The sequence below is a fragment of the Opisthorchis viverrini genome, assembly GCF_000715545.1.
Source record: "Opisthorchis viverrini unplaced genomic scaffold opera_v5_119, whole genome shotgun sequence".
Classification (NCBI taxonomy): domain Eukaryota; kingdom Metazoa; phylum Platyhelminthes; class Trematoda; order Opisthorchiida; family Opisthorchiidae; genus Opisthorchis; species Opisthorchis viverrini.
This window is the reverse complement of record NW_008751775.1, coordinates 265562-282901: the sequence shown is the minus strand read 5'-3', so window position 1 is coordinate 282901 and position 17340 is coordinate 265562. Positions and strand designations below refer to the sequence as shown.

At 46.8% G+C, this 17340-nt stretch overlaps 1 protein-coding gene across 1 annotated transcript in view; it reads left to right on the top strand.

Annotated features, from left to right (window-relative positions):
* Positions 1–312: 312 nt before the first annotated feature.
* The window catches only part of T265_05975 (hypothetical protein), a gene marked incomplete at both ends in the record, with an annotated part of 23319 nt that continues 6291 nt past the window's right edge, over positions 313–17340 (top strand). Inside the window, 8 exons of the mRNA XM_009171127.1 lie at positions 313–681; positions 3149–3563; positions 3673–4019; positions 6659–7107; positions 9979–10196; positions 11668–11742; positions 13933–14217; positions 15947–16233. Coding sequence (XP_009169391.1) covers positions 3152–3563; positions 3673–4019; positions 6659–7107; positions 9979–10196; positions 11668–11742; positions 13933–14217; positions 15947–16233 — 2073 coding nt within the window. The remainder of the gene's footprint in view (positions 682–3148; positions 3564–3672; positions 4020–6658; positions 7108–9978; positions 10197–11667; positions 11743–13932; positions 14218–15946; positions 16234–17340) is intronic.

Sequence of the window (17340 nt, the reverse complement as noted above, 5' to 3'; positions counted from 1 at the left end):
GAACATAAACAGCAGTGCTACACCCTTTTTTCACTTGTGTCTTTCAGGTGAACGACAGCCACTGACCGACAAGAACAAACCCGGCCCGGGAAACTTGGGCAAAATCCTCGATCCTGTGTATCCTTCCGTGAATCCGTGAATCCGGGAAGGGCGCGCCTGATTGGTCAGTCAGGACCAAACGTTCTAGGTTGGTGCCTCTCGCTTCACGTGTGGACCTGTGTATCCATCCGTGAATCCGTGAATCCGGGAAGGGCGCGCCTGATTGGTCAGTCAGGACCAAACGTTCTAGGTTGGTGCCTCTCGCTTCACCGTGTGGACCCTAGCGTGGTTTTGTGATTGTTTCTGTGATCGCTTTAAATGCACAGTCTTGGCAGTTTCTGCTTTTCCGCTGTAGGTGGTCCTAGCCTGCCGTAGCTTTAATATATCACAGCAGACGGAACAACAAACTTAAGGCCCAACACGAGGTTTGAGTACCAAAATAACTCGATAATTCGAACCCGCGATATCAGTTTCAGCGGAGCAACTCCAGGCAGTTTCAAGGCGCCATCAAAAGTAGCTTAAAGAAACTCGAATAAGGCCCACTTGAAGTCCGACAATCAGTGAATGCAGGAACCCGGAAAAGTCACTTGTCTATTATTACACATGCTGCCGGTTTACTGAATCGAACTTCGCTGCTTCTAGGTGAGTTTCCAAAGTTAACGTGAAAAGTGAAAACATATTCTTCAAGCCGAATTCGCCCAATATTATGGCGTGGGAAGTTTGATTTTCGCTGTGCAAGTTTTGCACTCTCCAGACTCCATCATGGCCTTTACTTTGCGGATACCACCGAGAACATGGCCCATCTATTTGATAGACAAAGTCCCCCGTTTAGTGTTCGATATCACTGTTTCACGATTGAGGTCAACAAGAAATGTAAGTGCCTCAGAAGCAGCACCGTGACGGAAGGTTAATTCAGGTGTCCCATGGCGTCTTTAAGTTGCACAGGATACCGACATTCCGTCCCGGCTGCTTAATCAAAGGAGCAATCGCGAATGTCCGTGTCCAAATTAAGACAGTGCGGCAACCGGAAGCCACCCCTACCTCTCATGTAGCCGACCATTGCTCGCGTACATTCGCCAATCCCATTGACGTTGGTTCCGGTAGTCGAAATTTACACACTTGGGTGCGTTTATTGAGTCAGCCCGTTGAAAGTCTCTTTTATTACGCCCATGGGCTCAAGAATGTGATGACGTGTACACGGAAAACCGAAAGATTGTGAAGTAGCTCCACCTTTTATGATCGACTTGTAATCACATTTGGATGCCAGCAAACAATGTCCCCCAGTGTAGCACCATCTGTTCCTCTTCTAGTCTCTCGCTACTTAAATTGAAATTCTGTGAAGCAGACAAACTCATCACCAGGAAATAAATACAAGATAAAATAAATACGAGCCGTTCATCTGTAGCACCTTTTCAGTGCCTATCTACTAGGCTATCCAAAAAACACGAGAGTTGAAGTTCTGTCTGTTTGCGCAAACCTAGTCGGGAACAATCGTGATGAAGAGGTTGGGTTTGAACCGCGGTTCTTCAGGTCAGTAAGTTCGCGCTTTAACTAATGAGCCATCTTGACTTCCTTAACCAAGAAGGCAATCAAGCATCTGTCTTATTACATTACTTTTGTCTGGCGCTTACTGTTGCGAACCAAAAAGTCCCCGCATGACGAGAAAACTTATTTAGCGTCACTTGCGGATTAACTACTTAGGTTTGACACAGTTGGTACCACCGATGGTGGCTCCATATTACCTATCTGTGTATCATCACGGCGAACATAAAGAGCTTGCCTGATGGACCCGCAAGTGCACTCCCTAGCATTCCACAAATAGATCCGGACGACACGAGTAACAGGAGGAGTATGAATATGTAAAGCGCTGTGTCGGCTTGTATGGCATCCCAGTTCGAAGTGCAAATAAGCAAATTGCTCTCCCCACTCATTTTACCTCCGGACTGTATTTCAGAACGGGAGGGAAACTCCGTCAACACACCCCCTAGCGTAAGTGACATTCCACTTAGATCCCTTTTCAGCGTCCCTCCATAGGTGCGCTTTTTGAATGGATCCTTCTTCAAGTCAATAAGCCTTTGTTGTTGTCAGTTTCTATCCAGATTGCCCGAGTGAATGTCTGGAGGTGTAGGCACCTCGGAATGATTGTAGTAAGCTAGCACTAAGTCCCCTGTCCACCTTTACTCTTTTCTTTACAATAAGGCTTTCAACTAAATCACGGTTGTACGGCAGTGAAGCATCGGTGTTGAACACTGATATCATGCTGTCGATGATGATGATGGTGTTGAGGCCTTTTTGCTATAAATTGGCGACCACGCCAGCACGTCATGCCGACCTTGAGCGTGCCTTAGAGAGAGTGACAACTACTAGCGGATTCGTCGAATTCCTTCTAAAGCTGGGAACGCCTCAGTACCTGAAAAAGTTGACGGCCAGCAGCACACTGTACCTCCGTCACCCGATGCGACTGCTTTAGGAGACGGCATCCGTCATCTGAAACAACTTTTCATGGGGCATGTGATATAGTCTTGGGCTTGTTGCTCGGCGAATCCCATAACTGAGTCACGTTCGGCTACGTATTCGGTGGAGTAGCGGCTGAGAGGACGTCCAATTTCCTCCAGAAACTTATAAACCCATTAAGATTGACCGTTAATAACAGACGTTGGTTCTGTTACGTATTTCGGTGGGATACCATGGCGTTCCTGACACGGTTGCGTCTACTGACAACGAAAGGTTGGCAAACAAGTGTGGCCTCCGTAGTTTCCGACCAGTTCTGTGAGAGTTTTGGTAATCACTGAAGGCCGAATTAATTCCGCGGCCGTGAATGTTCCAGTCCTCAACCTCGGAAACCAGGAGACTTCGTCCAACCTCGTTGACCAGCGCAGTGTGAGAAGTTCTGAGCGTATCAAAATTGGACCTCCCAGTATAGTTCAGTGGGTTACAGAGGTACACAAACCGCCATATGATAGTGCTTTTTTAGCGCAGTGAGTCCAGTTTCACCCTTCAGCTACTGCTTTTAGTACCCAGTTGTCCTCTCATTTCCGAAATGTACGCACGTTTGTAGCTGCCATTGATGAATTCCATACAAAGGCTGGATGTTTGTCTTGTCTTGCAGATCATGGGGCGTCATGGAAGACCGCGCGTTGGCCGTCGTTGCTTCACTGAAGATACGAAACGTAATGCACTTTTCGAGGAGTACTATCGGGGACAATCCATTGTATCGGAGTCGGAGTGGCCAGATTTCATGTACCACCTCCAGCAGGACCTCCCGATCACATTTCGCGTCACCGGATTCCGGGAACAGAATAAAGAACTTCTTCGTCTTATAAAATATCGGTATCGCGAGGAGATAAGTCAGATTATCTTCCCGTCATCTGAAGATGGGCAATCACATAACCATATCACTTTCAAAGCACTGCCATGGTACCCGGACGAGCTAGCCTGGCAGTTGGACACAGACAGATTCGTTGTGAGGAAGACACCGGAGCTGAAAGTGCTCCATCAGTTTTTGGTTTCCGAAATGGAATCGGGTGAGTGTGTATGAGAGGGTTGCGTAGTTTTTCTATCGGCACGTGACAATCACTTACGGTTATCGTAGAACCTCTTTTTTCAACCACCCCCTCATGCGTCTGCGTCAAGGTAACATCAGTCGCCAGGAGGCAGTTAGCATGCTCCCTCCACTCGTGCTGGATGTTCGGTCGTACCATGCCGTGCTGGATCTGTGTGCCGCACCTGGTTCCAAATCTGCCCAACTGGTCGAGCTGCTACATGCTGATGCAGAGTCTCAATGCGTCACAGAGGTGTCTAATGATGCTTGGCCTTATTCTGAACCCACGGGAATGGTAGTCGCAAACGACGTCGATCAAAAACGTTGCTATATGATGGTGCATCAGGTCAAACGCCTTCAGAGCCCGTGCACCATGATCACACAGGAGGATGCAACGTGTTTTCCGAAGCTTTATGTTCCACAGTCATCCACAGAAAAAGTAAGCTGATGAGTTATCCACCTGTCGAAGTGCAGTGAACCCGTTCTTTGATGAAAGCTTCTTCATGAAGACATCTTTTCGCCTTCGTGAACCAGCATTAGAAATTGTGCTGTCCAGTAGTTCTAAAGTCCCGTTATGATGGTCTGCACACAGTCTCTTTGCGCTGGATAAACTTTCTCTAGGAAGATACACCTCACCGTACATACAGTTTTCCTTAATTTAGCTTGATATCAAGTATAGTGGTCATCGGCTGCCGTTCTTATCTCCCCAGGCCTTGCTACCAAAAGTATTTGAAACTGCACGTTGAACACATTTTCACGGTTAAGGACAACAGCCACTCAGGTACGCTAACTTCACACTTTGGACACAAGCTTATCTATTTTAAGATGAGTTACGGGAGATGACGCCGCGTTCTCGGCTGTCAGGATTGTCTGTCGCACAAGATAACCGTACCTTTTGTCTCAAGTATTCTGACTCTCATGTGAAAATATTGGCGTCAAGAGCCATTTTGCTTGTTGTGGTACTCTGGTGGTGTTAATCGCATTGATTTGTTGCTACTGGAGTTACCAGAAAGTGAGCACATCTTTAACGACCCGTTACGATCACGCTGACTGAAAACTACCGTGAGACCCGCTCTCTCGTAGCAAATGACTTTGAACTCTGCAGGAAATTCAAGGTGCAGTAAGAGAAGTTGATATTTTATTAACATTCTTCTACTTTGAAAATATACAATTAACGCGAAGCCCGTGAAGTAAACATGGGAAATCTGGTCGCACCCGTTTAATCGTGATCATATTTGAATGAAGTTTACCTTTCTGTCCAGCTTTTAGGTTATTCACCGTCGCACCCTTGTATACCTTCAGATCTTCTAAAAACTCCGTTTTCTGTTAAGACCGGTGTTTCCTTTCCAACATCATGTCGTGAATAATGTTCTGAAGTGAGTAAACACTACCTCTGTCTCCGTCCAAACAAGTACATTAATTTGTATCCTCAGCAGGGCACCGTCACCCCACCCCATCCGAATTGCCTGTGCTGCGGAAATTGATATTGGAGCGAAGTTTCTGAAGACGCCATTTTCCTGGACAACATTTCGCACTGTTCGCTCGGACGTGAGCAGTGTGCTAACTAACCTAGGTCCGGTATCACATTTGTGCTTGTGCAATACAACTTGCCCGAGTATGAGGTAATAATTCGGACCATATAGACTGCTGTATGATGGTTCATCTATATAATATACTATTGTGGGTACCTGGAAGGAGCAAACTGTCACCTTTTGCTATCAATTTAGGAACCTTGGAGCTCACCTTCCTGAAGAAGGATTAACCGGCTGCAAGAATGCCCCGAGTCGCTGTCGCCCGTGAGCACAATCAGCAGCTTAATTGCGACGTAATCATGGAGTTGTATTGGGCTTTTTTACGAGTGAGGTCCCCAGCGTCTTACAGGTTTTGTTCTAGGCTGCATTCGTGGCCTTCTCACAACTAAACATAGACTGCAAGGCATTGTGAATGGGTTGCGGTAAGCAGAATCGTCAGAAAGATCATTTCATCCACTTACTCCATCGGATCTGACGTTTGTCCGAGTTCGCACCTGGCACTTAAACGCTACATGCAAGGCAAGATGCTTCCATGGTTGTTAGTGGAGTTCATACGTTTGGTGCGCCAAACCAGTAGCACCAAATACTTACCAGGTGTTCATGTTCTCTGCGTTTGAGCCCGGGTAGCCCAGCGACCAACATCTCCGTCCTTCGTTTCGATGACCCTGCCTCAGATCTCAGCATGCACGCCATCGTGTTGCCTTCAAACCCCGTTTTATATCTTGTTTGCACTTACTTTTTCATCAGTATAGGAAGAAGGATGAAAAACGATAGTGTGACATCTAAAACTCTCTTGTAGGACAGTAACGCTCGCCATATAACATCCTCATTGGACTTACGCCGTATTTTGTAGGATGGATCAGTCGAGAATACACCACTCCATGGTCTCATCACCGCCAGAACCCCGCTCGCAACAGTTATCTCACCATTGTTAATACAACGAGGCCTTGACATCAGCAACGTATATCCAATTTTATGTTTATAGTTCGAGTAGGCACACGGGTTTCGTCCTCCAACAGTTGGGAGATCTGTCCTCATTCACATTCTGCTGGGCACTGCCAGTTTTATGCTTTTCCGATGTATACTATGGACGGATACATAAACACCCCAAGCTTGTCGTTTCGTTCCGTAATTCTTGACACACCATTGCGTCAGTTTCTGGCTGCTTTGTGTTCACACTCCGTACTTTCGATGCAACTAGAGGTAAGGTAGCTGTAGAGAGAGCGCTTGTTGTGGCAGAAGCTTCGCTGTGCCATTATTTCAGTGGAAGTTTTCTTTTTCGGAGCATAATACTTCATTACGAGACGCAATTACTTCATTGAGACTGGCCAAATGGTGCTCTTCAGGACAGTCGGTCTTTGAGATAGCATTCTAGTTGCCTATCTTTCACATTCTCCACACATCTTGATAAGGTTTACTCTGGCGGGTTCTGGTATCCCGTCTCTCTTCATTTCGTTTTCATAATCTCATGGTCGCCTCCGTTGTACACAAATTCATTGGGTTCACGTCATCTCCGGCACTGACTTCTGTTTTGAAACTTTCGTAGGATCAGACCACGGTGAATGAACAATTCCTTTTCGACCGTGTACTGGCAGATGTGCCTTGTAGTGGAGATGGAACGTTGCGTAAAAATCCCGACTTATGGCTTCGGTGGAATCCAAATTTGGGCATCTCAGAACATTACCTACAATCACGCATTCTACGCCGGGGGTTAGAACTACTCCGTGACCGTTGTGCCGATGGACAGGACTATGGTCGTCTTGTCTACTCTACTTGCAGTTTCAACCCGTTGGAGAACGAAGCTGTTGTAGCCAACATGTTGCATGCCTGTCAGGGGTCGGTACGTTTGGTCGAGCCGGACAAATTGCCGTTTGTGACACTTCTCAAGACAGCAGCGGATCCCAATCGGTTCTTGGTTCGTCCTGGTTTGACTAAGTGGCGTGTGATGAACAAGAAGGGCTGTTGGTTTGATAAGTTTGAGGAAGTTCCTCCGAGGTATGTTTGCGTAACGTAGTATAGTGCAAATGAATTGATATGGAGTACGATTTCGTAATCCTTTAGTAAATATCTCTCATGGGGCATACACGATGGCGCTCTTCGTGCGCCACGTCTTAAGGGAGTCCACGTCCTGATAGGCAAAATCCCATCATCCACGTGGTTTCCCTTGTCGGTATATTCTACTAGTGAGACTTAGATTACAGAAAAAGTCTGTCAAGAATTAGGTGTATTGTATTCCGTAGTTATCTTTAATTTTATGATGTTTAGGCCTCATTGTTTGTAAACTTTGCAGAAAGACGCCTAGTGGACAAGGGTGGTTTGAGCTTCCTTGCTTTCGACACATAATTAGGCAGTCACAATTTACTGGAAGCTCCGGTGTTTTTATGCTGGTTTATTCTCGTGCTTATTACCAAGCAGTATTAGAAAAATGAAGGGGTGTTACAATTTAGTGCAATTTGTTGTTCATTTATGAAACAGGACTGATGGAAAGTTAGGTGTTAAGTCTACCTAATGAGCTGCGAGAAAAGCGGAGCTGATAGTGGGCTGTGCAGAACCTATCGGGATCCTCGGTCTGAATGGCGTTCGTATCAGAGACCCGTTGACCCAATGCAGTTGCGCATTTCAACGTGTCGATGGACTCACTGGTTTTTTGCCCACTGTTTTTGCCAGTATTTTTCTTCCATTCGGACCATGAACGATTGGAAACCACGGGTCTATCAGTCTTGAACACTTTGGCCTACATGCTAAGCTGTAGAGTTTGTTGGCTGATGGATAATGCCTGTCGGATAGGTTGGAGCATTAAGCCGCGGACACAAAACTAGGCCATCAGAACTGCAGGTTTGGATGCCACTTGGCGGGTACGATTCACTTCTCTGGTCTTACACTTCATGGAGGTGAAAACCACTGGGTTGTCAAGTTATCAACTCTGCGAGAACCAGGCGATCCCCACGTGAGTTCTTGTGAATAGAGCTATGTGAAGCAAAGAAATAACCGAATGAAGAAATCATACAGGAACATTTACACCGTCAAACACTCGGCCAAGCGATCCGGCCCAAGCGCTCTTTGGAACGGATTGTGGCCGTACCTTACAGCATGTCCAGCCAACAACAAGTTCTAATGCAACAGAAACGAAGCATCAGTGTTGAATGCCGATACTACACTGCCGATGATCATGATGACCACTCGGACTCCACTCCCACCGGCAAAACCAGATGTTAGCAACCTTTTTTCCACTTTAAATCGGACCACAAATTTCGGTGAAAATTCGGTTTTGACAGTGTATCTTCCAGGAAACAGTCATAAAATATGGAATAAGGTAATAATAGCTCATACTCCTTTGGAAATCGTCTAAAACTGGGATGGCTTGTCTGTCGGGGATTGTGATTAGTGCAGTCAAGAGGTATTCAGTTATCCATCTTGGTGACACGTTGGGTTCTGGCAACTAAATATCAGTTGCCCTGTAGTCCTTTCCAATGCCCTTTGGCAAACGGCCTTGGGGCGATTTGATGGCATTCGGCAAATCACTGTCAACAACCTACTGGATTAGTCTACCGCAGTCAGTCCGGTAGCGATCTCATTGGTGTGTGTGTTCTTGACCAGTCCAATCGTCAAGCGGCTTGATTTATGTTCGCCGAGTCATGCGCCCCACATAGTTCACTAATGTGAGGAGATCTGGGAGTTCCGTTGGGGGGTTCATCCTGTGTAAGCGCAGCCAATCTATGCTGGAAGATACCAGCTTTGGTTGGCCTATTCGGCTGGTTCCAGTAGACAGGGGCGGAAACTACATGTCGTCGTGTAAGATATTTAATGTGAATGCTTTTTGGCGTATGTCAAAACGTTGGCGAGTTTGCTGCATTCGTTGATAGTTGGTCTGTTGGCCGAGCGTCGCACTTGCTTTTTTTGAGCACTTCTTTTTTCATCTCTCTGGGATGCCCCAGTCTTTGTGTTCTCTCTGTGTATACTCTTCAGTGTCCATGCTTCATAAATATCTCTCAGCGATGTTCTGCCACTTTTCATGTTCGCATGCCTCGTCAAAATAGTCCCATGTACCACTATTTGAAGGTCTCTTGAGCCAGTCACTATAGGATACTAAACAGCATTGCATGTGAAAGCTTTATTCATTGTTCTTCTATCAGCCGTTTGCTAGGGCCGGATGTTTTCTGTCCTATTGCTTGCAATTTGGGACTTATACTCTAAACTGTACTTTTCCGTTGGTTCATTACTTAATCTAGTGTCCTCATCCTGGTAAACCACTCCAATTTCTTACTGAAATCCTGTATAAATGGACAAGTCTTAGCTGCAGCTTTGATCACGGTTTTTGACATGGATGCACGCACTCAACCTGAGCGGCATGGTCATTCTCTTCGCAAAAGAATATCTTTTGAGAGGCATCTTTCTCTTCGTGATACAGGTAGTTTTGAGAGCGATTAACTTAGCAAATGTACGCAGTGAGAATATATCTAGGGTTCATTAGAATTTTAATCCTCCAGGTGAAGCTACTTCATGCTGAAAAGCCGAAGATCACACTGCGCAGCGTTGTCGTCCTTGTTTGGAGTCATCATCCGTGGTGCGCATCTCATAATTCTTGAGGGAGATCCAACCCCGCGACCTTCCAACGCTACGCCATACGGCCACCAGTTGCCGGTCAGCTTCCCTGCCTCTTTCCAGGATAAATTGGCTTAGCTTATTGGACGGAATTTCATATGAGATTTCATCATCTTGACGTGTCTTTCTTTGGGGAGCATTACTGTATTGATTTTTCCTCAAAGGGACGTGTTGCCAAAGCGTTTCATGCTAAAAATCGTATGCGTTTACGTCCTACTGTCTGTAAAACTCTCCTTTACTTTTCACCTCTAATTTGTCCAAAAGCCAACACTCCAACATTCGTCCTAGCCTCTTTCCTCCCGAGGACGTTTCGGAGCTCCATTTGGAGCGCTGCATGCGGATCGTGCCTCATGACCAGAATACTGGTGGGTTCTTTCTTGCCGTACTCGAAAAGATTGCTCCGCTTCCATGGATGAAACAAGCCCGCCGAACGTTTGTGGCAACCGATGTTGCTGTGGAGTCGGAACCCGGAGTGTCAGCCGGTTCGTTTTTCTTCGCTTCAACTGTCCGTTTGTGTGCATGTGGTTAAAATTCCACAGTGGATAATTCTGTGCTCCACACACCCAGTAAATTTGTTAACTGATTCTTTTGTAGGTGAAAGCCCCAAACGACCTGTGTATATTATATTGGTGTTAAGGGCCGACTTAAATAAATCGCTCGTTTATGATTTTCTTAAGCGGAATATAAAAAAAATGAATAAATCATTCATCTGTAACATCATTTCGGCGCCTAGCTGCCATACCACCCGAAGGTTGCACGAGGGCTGGGATACTGCCAGGTTGCCCAAGCCTAGACAGGGGAAGTCGAGAGGCAGAGGTCGGGTTCGAACCACGGACCAGCGGAACATGCTGCACAAAGGCCGCAGTTGACACAGCTCAAGGTTGCTGAAACTTTTCGATAGCCCGATGCCGGCTTCTTGGGGCTCTGGTACTATAGGAAAAACCTAACCCAACCATCGTGGCTGGAATAATCGTATCACAACTTCAATTTTGTGGAGCACCCATGCACCTCACACGTTAGCTACCGAACGAATTCCCCAGTATCAGTGAACCTTCAGTGACAGTGAGATGGCTCAGTGGTTAGAGCACGGATCTACTAACCGGAGGGTCCGTTGTTCGAACCCGACCTCCTCCTCTCGACTTTTCCTGTCTAGGCTTGGGCAACCTGACAGTATCCTAGCCTTCATACTTCCTTCGGGTGGCATGGCAGCTAGGCACCTAAAGGATATTACAGCTGGACGACTAGTGACATATTTCGGGTTCTTACGCTGAGTGCCTCCCAGTTTTGGCGTCAGTTGGCTGTTGTACATTGCTTCTCCGGCGCTGTCTGCATTTTTGTTCGGTGCAGTGTTGTTCTGAGTGCAATTTCGTTTTTGTCTTAATTTGTACTGCCTGTACACTGCAGTTTGCTGGTTGCCATACATTCCAGAAAACAAATGCCACAAAGTAAACGGACAAAGTGATTTCTCACGTTAGTCTACGATTCGCGGGCCATGCGGTGGCTACCACTTGCACTAATGTTGCAACCAATCGAGACGAAAAGTTGTTTTTGTGGCGTGACAAGAGTTACTCAAGGTCAGATTGTCGCAACAAGCTAATTTGGCAACAACGTCGAGTCAAGTGGTTTGGTTGGGGCGCGAATTTCCTGGCCGTAGGGTCCGTGGTTCGAACCCGACCTCTGGCTATCAACTTCCCCTGTCTAAGCTTGAGCGACCTGGCAGTATCCCAGCCCCCGTTCCTCCTTCGTGTGGCATGACAGGTGTCGAAAGGATGCTACAGATGAATGATTATTTTTTTATTTGGCTCACTGAGGCATCGATAGTTCAGGTTTGCGTCGGTGTATAACACAGTCATGCGCTGCTGATGCAATCGCACCTGGGGAGTGTTCGAAACTGAACTAAGAAACCGGTCAGCCAATCGCTCACTGCCCTTTCTTTTTGTTTTCAAACCTTAGGCTACCCGGGCTTGGGGGATATTGCTGTGTTCGAAAACTCAGCTGATCCGAACCAACCAGGCAAACGTCCTCACGGTGGGTCTTCCAACACTTCCCACAACATACTCTTGTCTCCCCTCCCCCGTAAATTTTTTGACTAGCTTAACTGTTCCATCAGTGACCTCTCACATGATTAAGTCACCTTCGCGAAGGTATATTTCAGGTCCTCGCTGGACCATTCACGTATCTGACCAGCTTTTTTCCACTGAGTGCGGAATGCTTTTCTGTGTAAACAGAGGCTCGGACGCTCTTTCTTCGTATGTGTGAATTCCTTCGCATGTAAACTGGAAGAGGCATTGAACAACATGACTGAGAGGGAAATGTGATGATGATCACTGGTATTGGTCACAGCTTTGAAGCTTTTCGGCTAAGGGACGATCATTTCAGAATCTTTGTTTGTCTTTTTCCGGTGACTACCCTAAGCAGAGTGCAATTGTTTATTTTATGCACGCATCTTTTGTCTATACACTCCTCCGCCGTCCCGAATACAAGTCTGTGTTCCGCATCTGTTTAGAGTTCATAAATAATTCTTGAGTTTAACTGTACTTGGGATCGAACTGTGGCCATCCTGATCTACAAGTCTGCGGGTTGTGTGTTCGCACCTCAGTTATGCGTATATTTTCCTGACCGTCCCAAAAACGATCGACTGCATGCCTGTCCGAACTTCTGGGTCAGGAGGTGTTACGCATGCTCCACACCTGCTGTGAGCAGTTGTGGGATTAAGCGCTCATTTGTTCTGGTCGGTCTTCAGATATGTCCTACTGTCTCCAATACTGCAAAACATTCCTGCCGCCTGACATGGTCGATCAAAGTAGTTTCACGGTCAGTTTGAAGGAAGAAGACTCTTGAACTGGTCGAGAATATCGCAGATCTTGTGGGCTGTGTTCAACTACAAGGCAACTGGATAGCGGGGTAGCTCAGTGGTTAGAGCGCGAATTTACCGACCGGAAGGTCCGTGGTTTGAAACCAGACCTTTGCATCTCAACCTCTCCTGTCTAGGTTCGGGTAACCTAGCAGTATCCCAGCCCTCTCGATTCCTTTGGATGGCATGGCAGTAAGGCACCGAAAGGGTGCGACAGCTGAACAGGCAAGCCGAACGTGTATTGTTTGCTGTGCAGTTCTGAGCGTGTTATCACCACTCTTCCACTGACTTTGTGGAATGCTTAGCAGTTGGGTTGTTCAAACTAGCCAGTGATGCTGCCATGAATTCACTTCATCGCACAGCATCAGCAGAAATTGGCTACTCAAATTCATTGCCAACGCAATACTTCAAAGTTCGTAGATGAGAGGTTATATGGACGGACTACTCCAGATGGAAACAATGATATCTGTTTAATTTGGGGAGGATCGTAGGCACCAATTTAACCCACGCATACAAGTTTGAATTTATATTATGATAATAATTAGTAATAATAATCGTTAAGCTGTGGTACCCTTTCGCTGCCCATGTGGCATGTCACCCGATGGAGGCATGAGGACTGAGATATTCCTAGATTGCCTGACCCTAGACGGAAGCAGTAGAGATGTAGAGGTCGGGTTCGAGCCACGAACCTTCGGGTCAATACGTTCACGCTTTGATCACTGAGCTTCCTCGAAGTAAGGCAGGATGCGTTTTCCTCTTGTTACTCCAGGTGGTCCCACACCGTTCAGTCTCTAAGTCATTGTTGACCCATTTTTAAGGTTCACTGAGCCTAAGCTCTCATCATTAGCCGCACTTCATAGGTTGCAGAAATGAGCAGAGCTTCCGGGCAGAGGGGCATGAATGCGGTTACTAAAAGTTGAGTGCTGTTGGTGCGATTTGACCTCTAGGATTAGGTCCACGTGACCATCCAGTACATGGTTAGAGACGGTGCAAGATGTGACTGCTAATCGATGGTAGTGGCGTTCTAATCGTCAGTTTCTGTGATTGTCTGAGTAAGCGTCTGGAGTTGCAGGCAACGGAATGATTGTAGTGAGCTAGCCTACCTTGGTTCCGTGTCAACTTTTATTCTTCATAATAAGGTTTTCAAATAAAGCATGGTTGTGTGGCAGCAATGCTTCGAAGTTGAACACCGATGATGGTGTGGAGCTCCCCACTAGATTTATTTTGATTATTCGGCTACGCCGCCAGGAGGTGCGAATGCATTTTGCCCGCTTCAGGACTGTGTTAAATGACTTATGAACCTTTGTTTGAAAGAAACAATCGGGTTTTCTTTGCCCTCTCACTTTCTGTACCTTTTGTTTTAGACCCACAAACCAATGCGAACCAAGAAGAACCGAAAAAACCGCGAGTCTTTAACGAAAACCCCTTCACCTACATTGATCCGGTTCGCGACACTGAGTGGCACGGGATTCGGGACTATTACGGAATAGCGGAAATGCTTCATCCAGATGACTCCTCTCCTCCGTCGAACCGACGTTTTCCTCCGTCGCATCTTCTCTATCGATCTACCAAAGAAGAGCTACGTCGTCGCCAGTTTTATTACACGAATGGTTTAATCAAGCGAATCATCGAATCAAACAGCGCCAGAGGTATGTCACTCTGGTGAAAACGTTGATCCGTAATTCATTGTGTTCGTTCCACCCGGTTGCGAGTATGGTATGTGAAACTACTGTCTAAGTAGCTTAAAATACAGAAATCTCGGAATGAGGCGGAAGGGTTCGCGTCGCTAGAACTGAGACTGTTGTTTAGCCTCAGTCTAAATGTTCATTTCCTCTTACGAATGTATCTGATGTCACGGGCAACCGCGTCTATAGGAACCATACGTAGTCAGTTTAGACGTGGTAATCCGGCGTGAACTGGTCACGTACCGCTGCTACATTCAGTGCCATTTGGACCCCATTGTTCCTTCGTGGTGCACCGCTTATGGGCTCTAGTACGTCCCCTCGTGTTGTATCGTGGGTGGCCGATCTGTTGGTTACGCTGCACTGAGACTGCCAGACTACGCGATAAGAAGACAGAGGAATCCGAACACGTCTGTATTGTCAGGACAAACGTACAGCGCTTCTGCGTAAGGATGACTAAAGGGCCAAATATGGTCGTTCACTTGTTCGTTCTGTACAACCAATGGCTATGTTCCGGTCGTGAGCAATTTCAGCTCCGGCCCGTTGGTCGTATGCTGTTAAGCCGTGTTTGGTGAGTTCCGCCAACGCACCTGCTATCCGGAACGTGTGGACTCGATGGTGACCTTGGGGGTGCGTCGTTTTCTGTACTCTTTTCATGTCTGGAAGGGCCCCAATACCTTGGCACGCGTTACCCAAACCATATCAATAAGACAGAAAGATTGATGCGCGCGCACACACACACACACCGTTCAGTTGTATTTGCGGCATATGCTAACAAGTCCGGATGAAAACGGTCTGTACAGTCTACCGCACTCTGTTGGGTGTCTCAACCGTCTGTTCAAAGAAAAACTGTCAGTCAGTTCAACCACTAATCTCTTGAGACGAATAGTATGGCGCTTGCTGTAAACAGGACTCTTGTTTACACACACCCTCTTGTGTGAGAGGGGTGTTCAGTGTTCTTGTAAAATCCACTATGGGAATTAATTGAAGCTACTTCAGAAAGGCTATTGCAGAGGAGGAGATTAATGGCTCTGCTGGGACATGTGTTACACATTACGACTCCTTCTAATGTCAAACCGGAGGTGGGGCGGTAAAAGCTATCACACAATGTGCAATAATTGTCGATGCTGCGTTCCTCACAAGATTGTGTAAGCCCTACTGTGTTTGGTCAAATACATCGCAAGACCTGATTATCACCTGGGGTTCTAACATCTTTCCGCACCTCTTGACGAAGCGTTCGAAGGTGTAGACACTCCCCAATGTTTTCGGACCTTCTTGTTGTCGCAAGATGGTCACATGTACCCTAATCCGTGGGTTTACAAGTGAGGTATCTTTTATTATGGCTGTCAATAGTAATATTTGACGTATGTCATTCAAGGTTCATCACCGAAGTACGCATAACAAGTCCGCTTATCTCTGTATCAAACGATTTCTTTTAGCTGATTAGTTTGGCCGACCTTTATCATCAGCGGATGATAGTTCACTCTCACCACATGTTTTACCGAAGCATTTCTTCTCACGGGAGTCTAACGTTGGTCGTTTGCCGAATTTCCAGAGCGGCTGACTCTTGGTACTTGACTGTTTCTGGCTTTCCTCCGGATCAGGGGTTCTCCTAGTTGTTCTATCCATGGACACTGATGATACATCATGGCGCCAAATACCCTCACGCTTTGAATTCCAAACTAACTTCCTTCAGGTTTGAAAATCGTCAGCAGTGGCGTCCGCCTCTTCTCCATAATGGAAGACAAACAATTCAACGGTTATCGGTTGCTCCAAGATGGCGTAGATCTGGCAGACGCGTTTCTTCCTCCCCATGGTGGTCGCCGTATTCGTCTGACAGCTGCAGAGTACCCGGACCTAGTGTTGTTACTTCAAGAAGAGATGCCATTAATCAGTCGGATGACCAGCTCAACGCAAGCTCAGTGGTCGGCGATGAATCCTGGACCGGTTTTAATCGAATATTGTCCATCGTCCGGCTGTGAAGTAGGTTTCTGTTCCCGCCACAAATTTGCCTAGATTACGATGTATCAATTTGTTTTAATGGGATATCCTAATGTCCATAGCTGGTCTTTCGTTTTTAGCTAACCGAGATGGCGGTTTACACAACACACACACACAGGCCACTACTGCGTTCCACAACAAGCCTTTTTTATTGGCGAACCTTTCATTTGCTTCCATTCGCGGCTTGCAATTATACCCATCTGTTGCCAAGGGCGAGATGGCTCAAGTGGTTAGAGCGCGAATTTACTGACAGGAAGTTCCGTAGTTCGAACTCGACCTCTGCCTCTCGACACCCCCTGTCTAGACTTGGGCAACCTAGCAATATCCCAGTCCTCGTGCATCCTTCGGGTGGCATGGCAGCTAGGCACCGGAAAGGTGTTACAGCTGAACGATTGACTTTTTCATTGATATCTGTTGCCAGTAGATTGATGTAGCGATTTCACCCCAGAGATAAGCGTTTCTGCATTTTAAACGGCATTAGTTGGTTCCAATGCCGTTAAGCCGCACGAAGCCTCTTCCCTTTGTTGGAGCTCAGCAAAGAATGTGGAAGTCGGCCATGAATCACTTGTGCTACCAGTCACGTCGCATGCCTGCTTGCCTCGGTGGTGGAGCGGATAAACCTGTTCGATCAGCTGTTACCCTTCTAATCAGCGAGATGGTCCAGTGGTTAGAGCGCGAATTTACTGACTGGAAGGTCCGTGGTTCGAACGCGACCAGGCTTGGGTAACCTGGCTGCATCCCAGCCCTCACGCTTCCCTCTGGTGGCTTGGCGTTAGGCCCCGAAAGGGTGCTACCGTTGAATAATAACTCAGCTGTTTGCCTAATTTTCTATCCAATCAATCAAACCTACCATATTATATATATATATATATATATATATATATATAATATGGTAGGTTTGATTGATTGGATAGAAAATTAGGCAAACAGCTGAGTTATTATTCAACGGTAGCACCCTTTCGGGGCCTAACGCCAAGCCACCAGAGGGAAGCGTGAGGGCTGGGATGCAGCCAGGTTACCCAAGCCTGGTCGCGTTCGAACCACGGACCTTCCAGTCAGTAAATTCGCGCTCTAACCACTGGACCATCT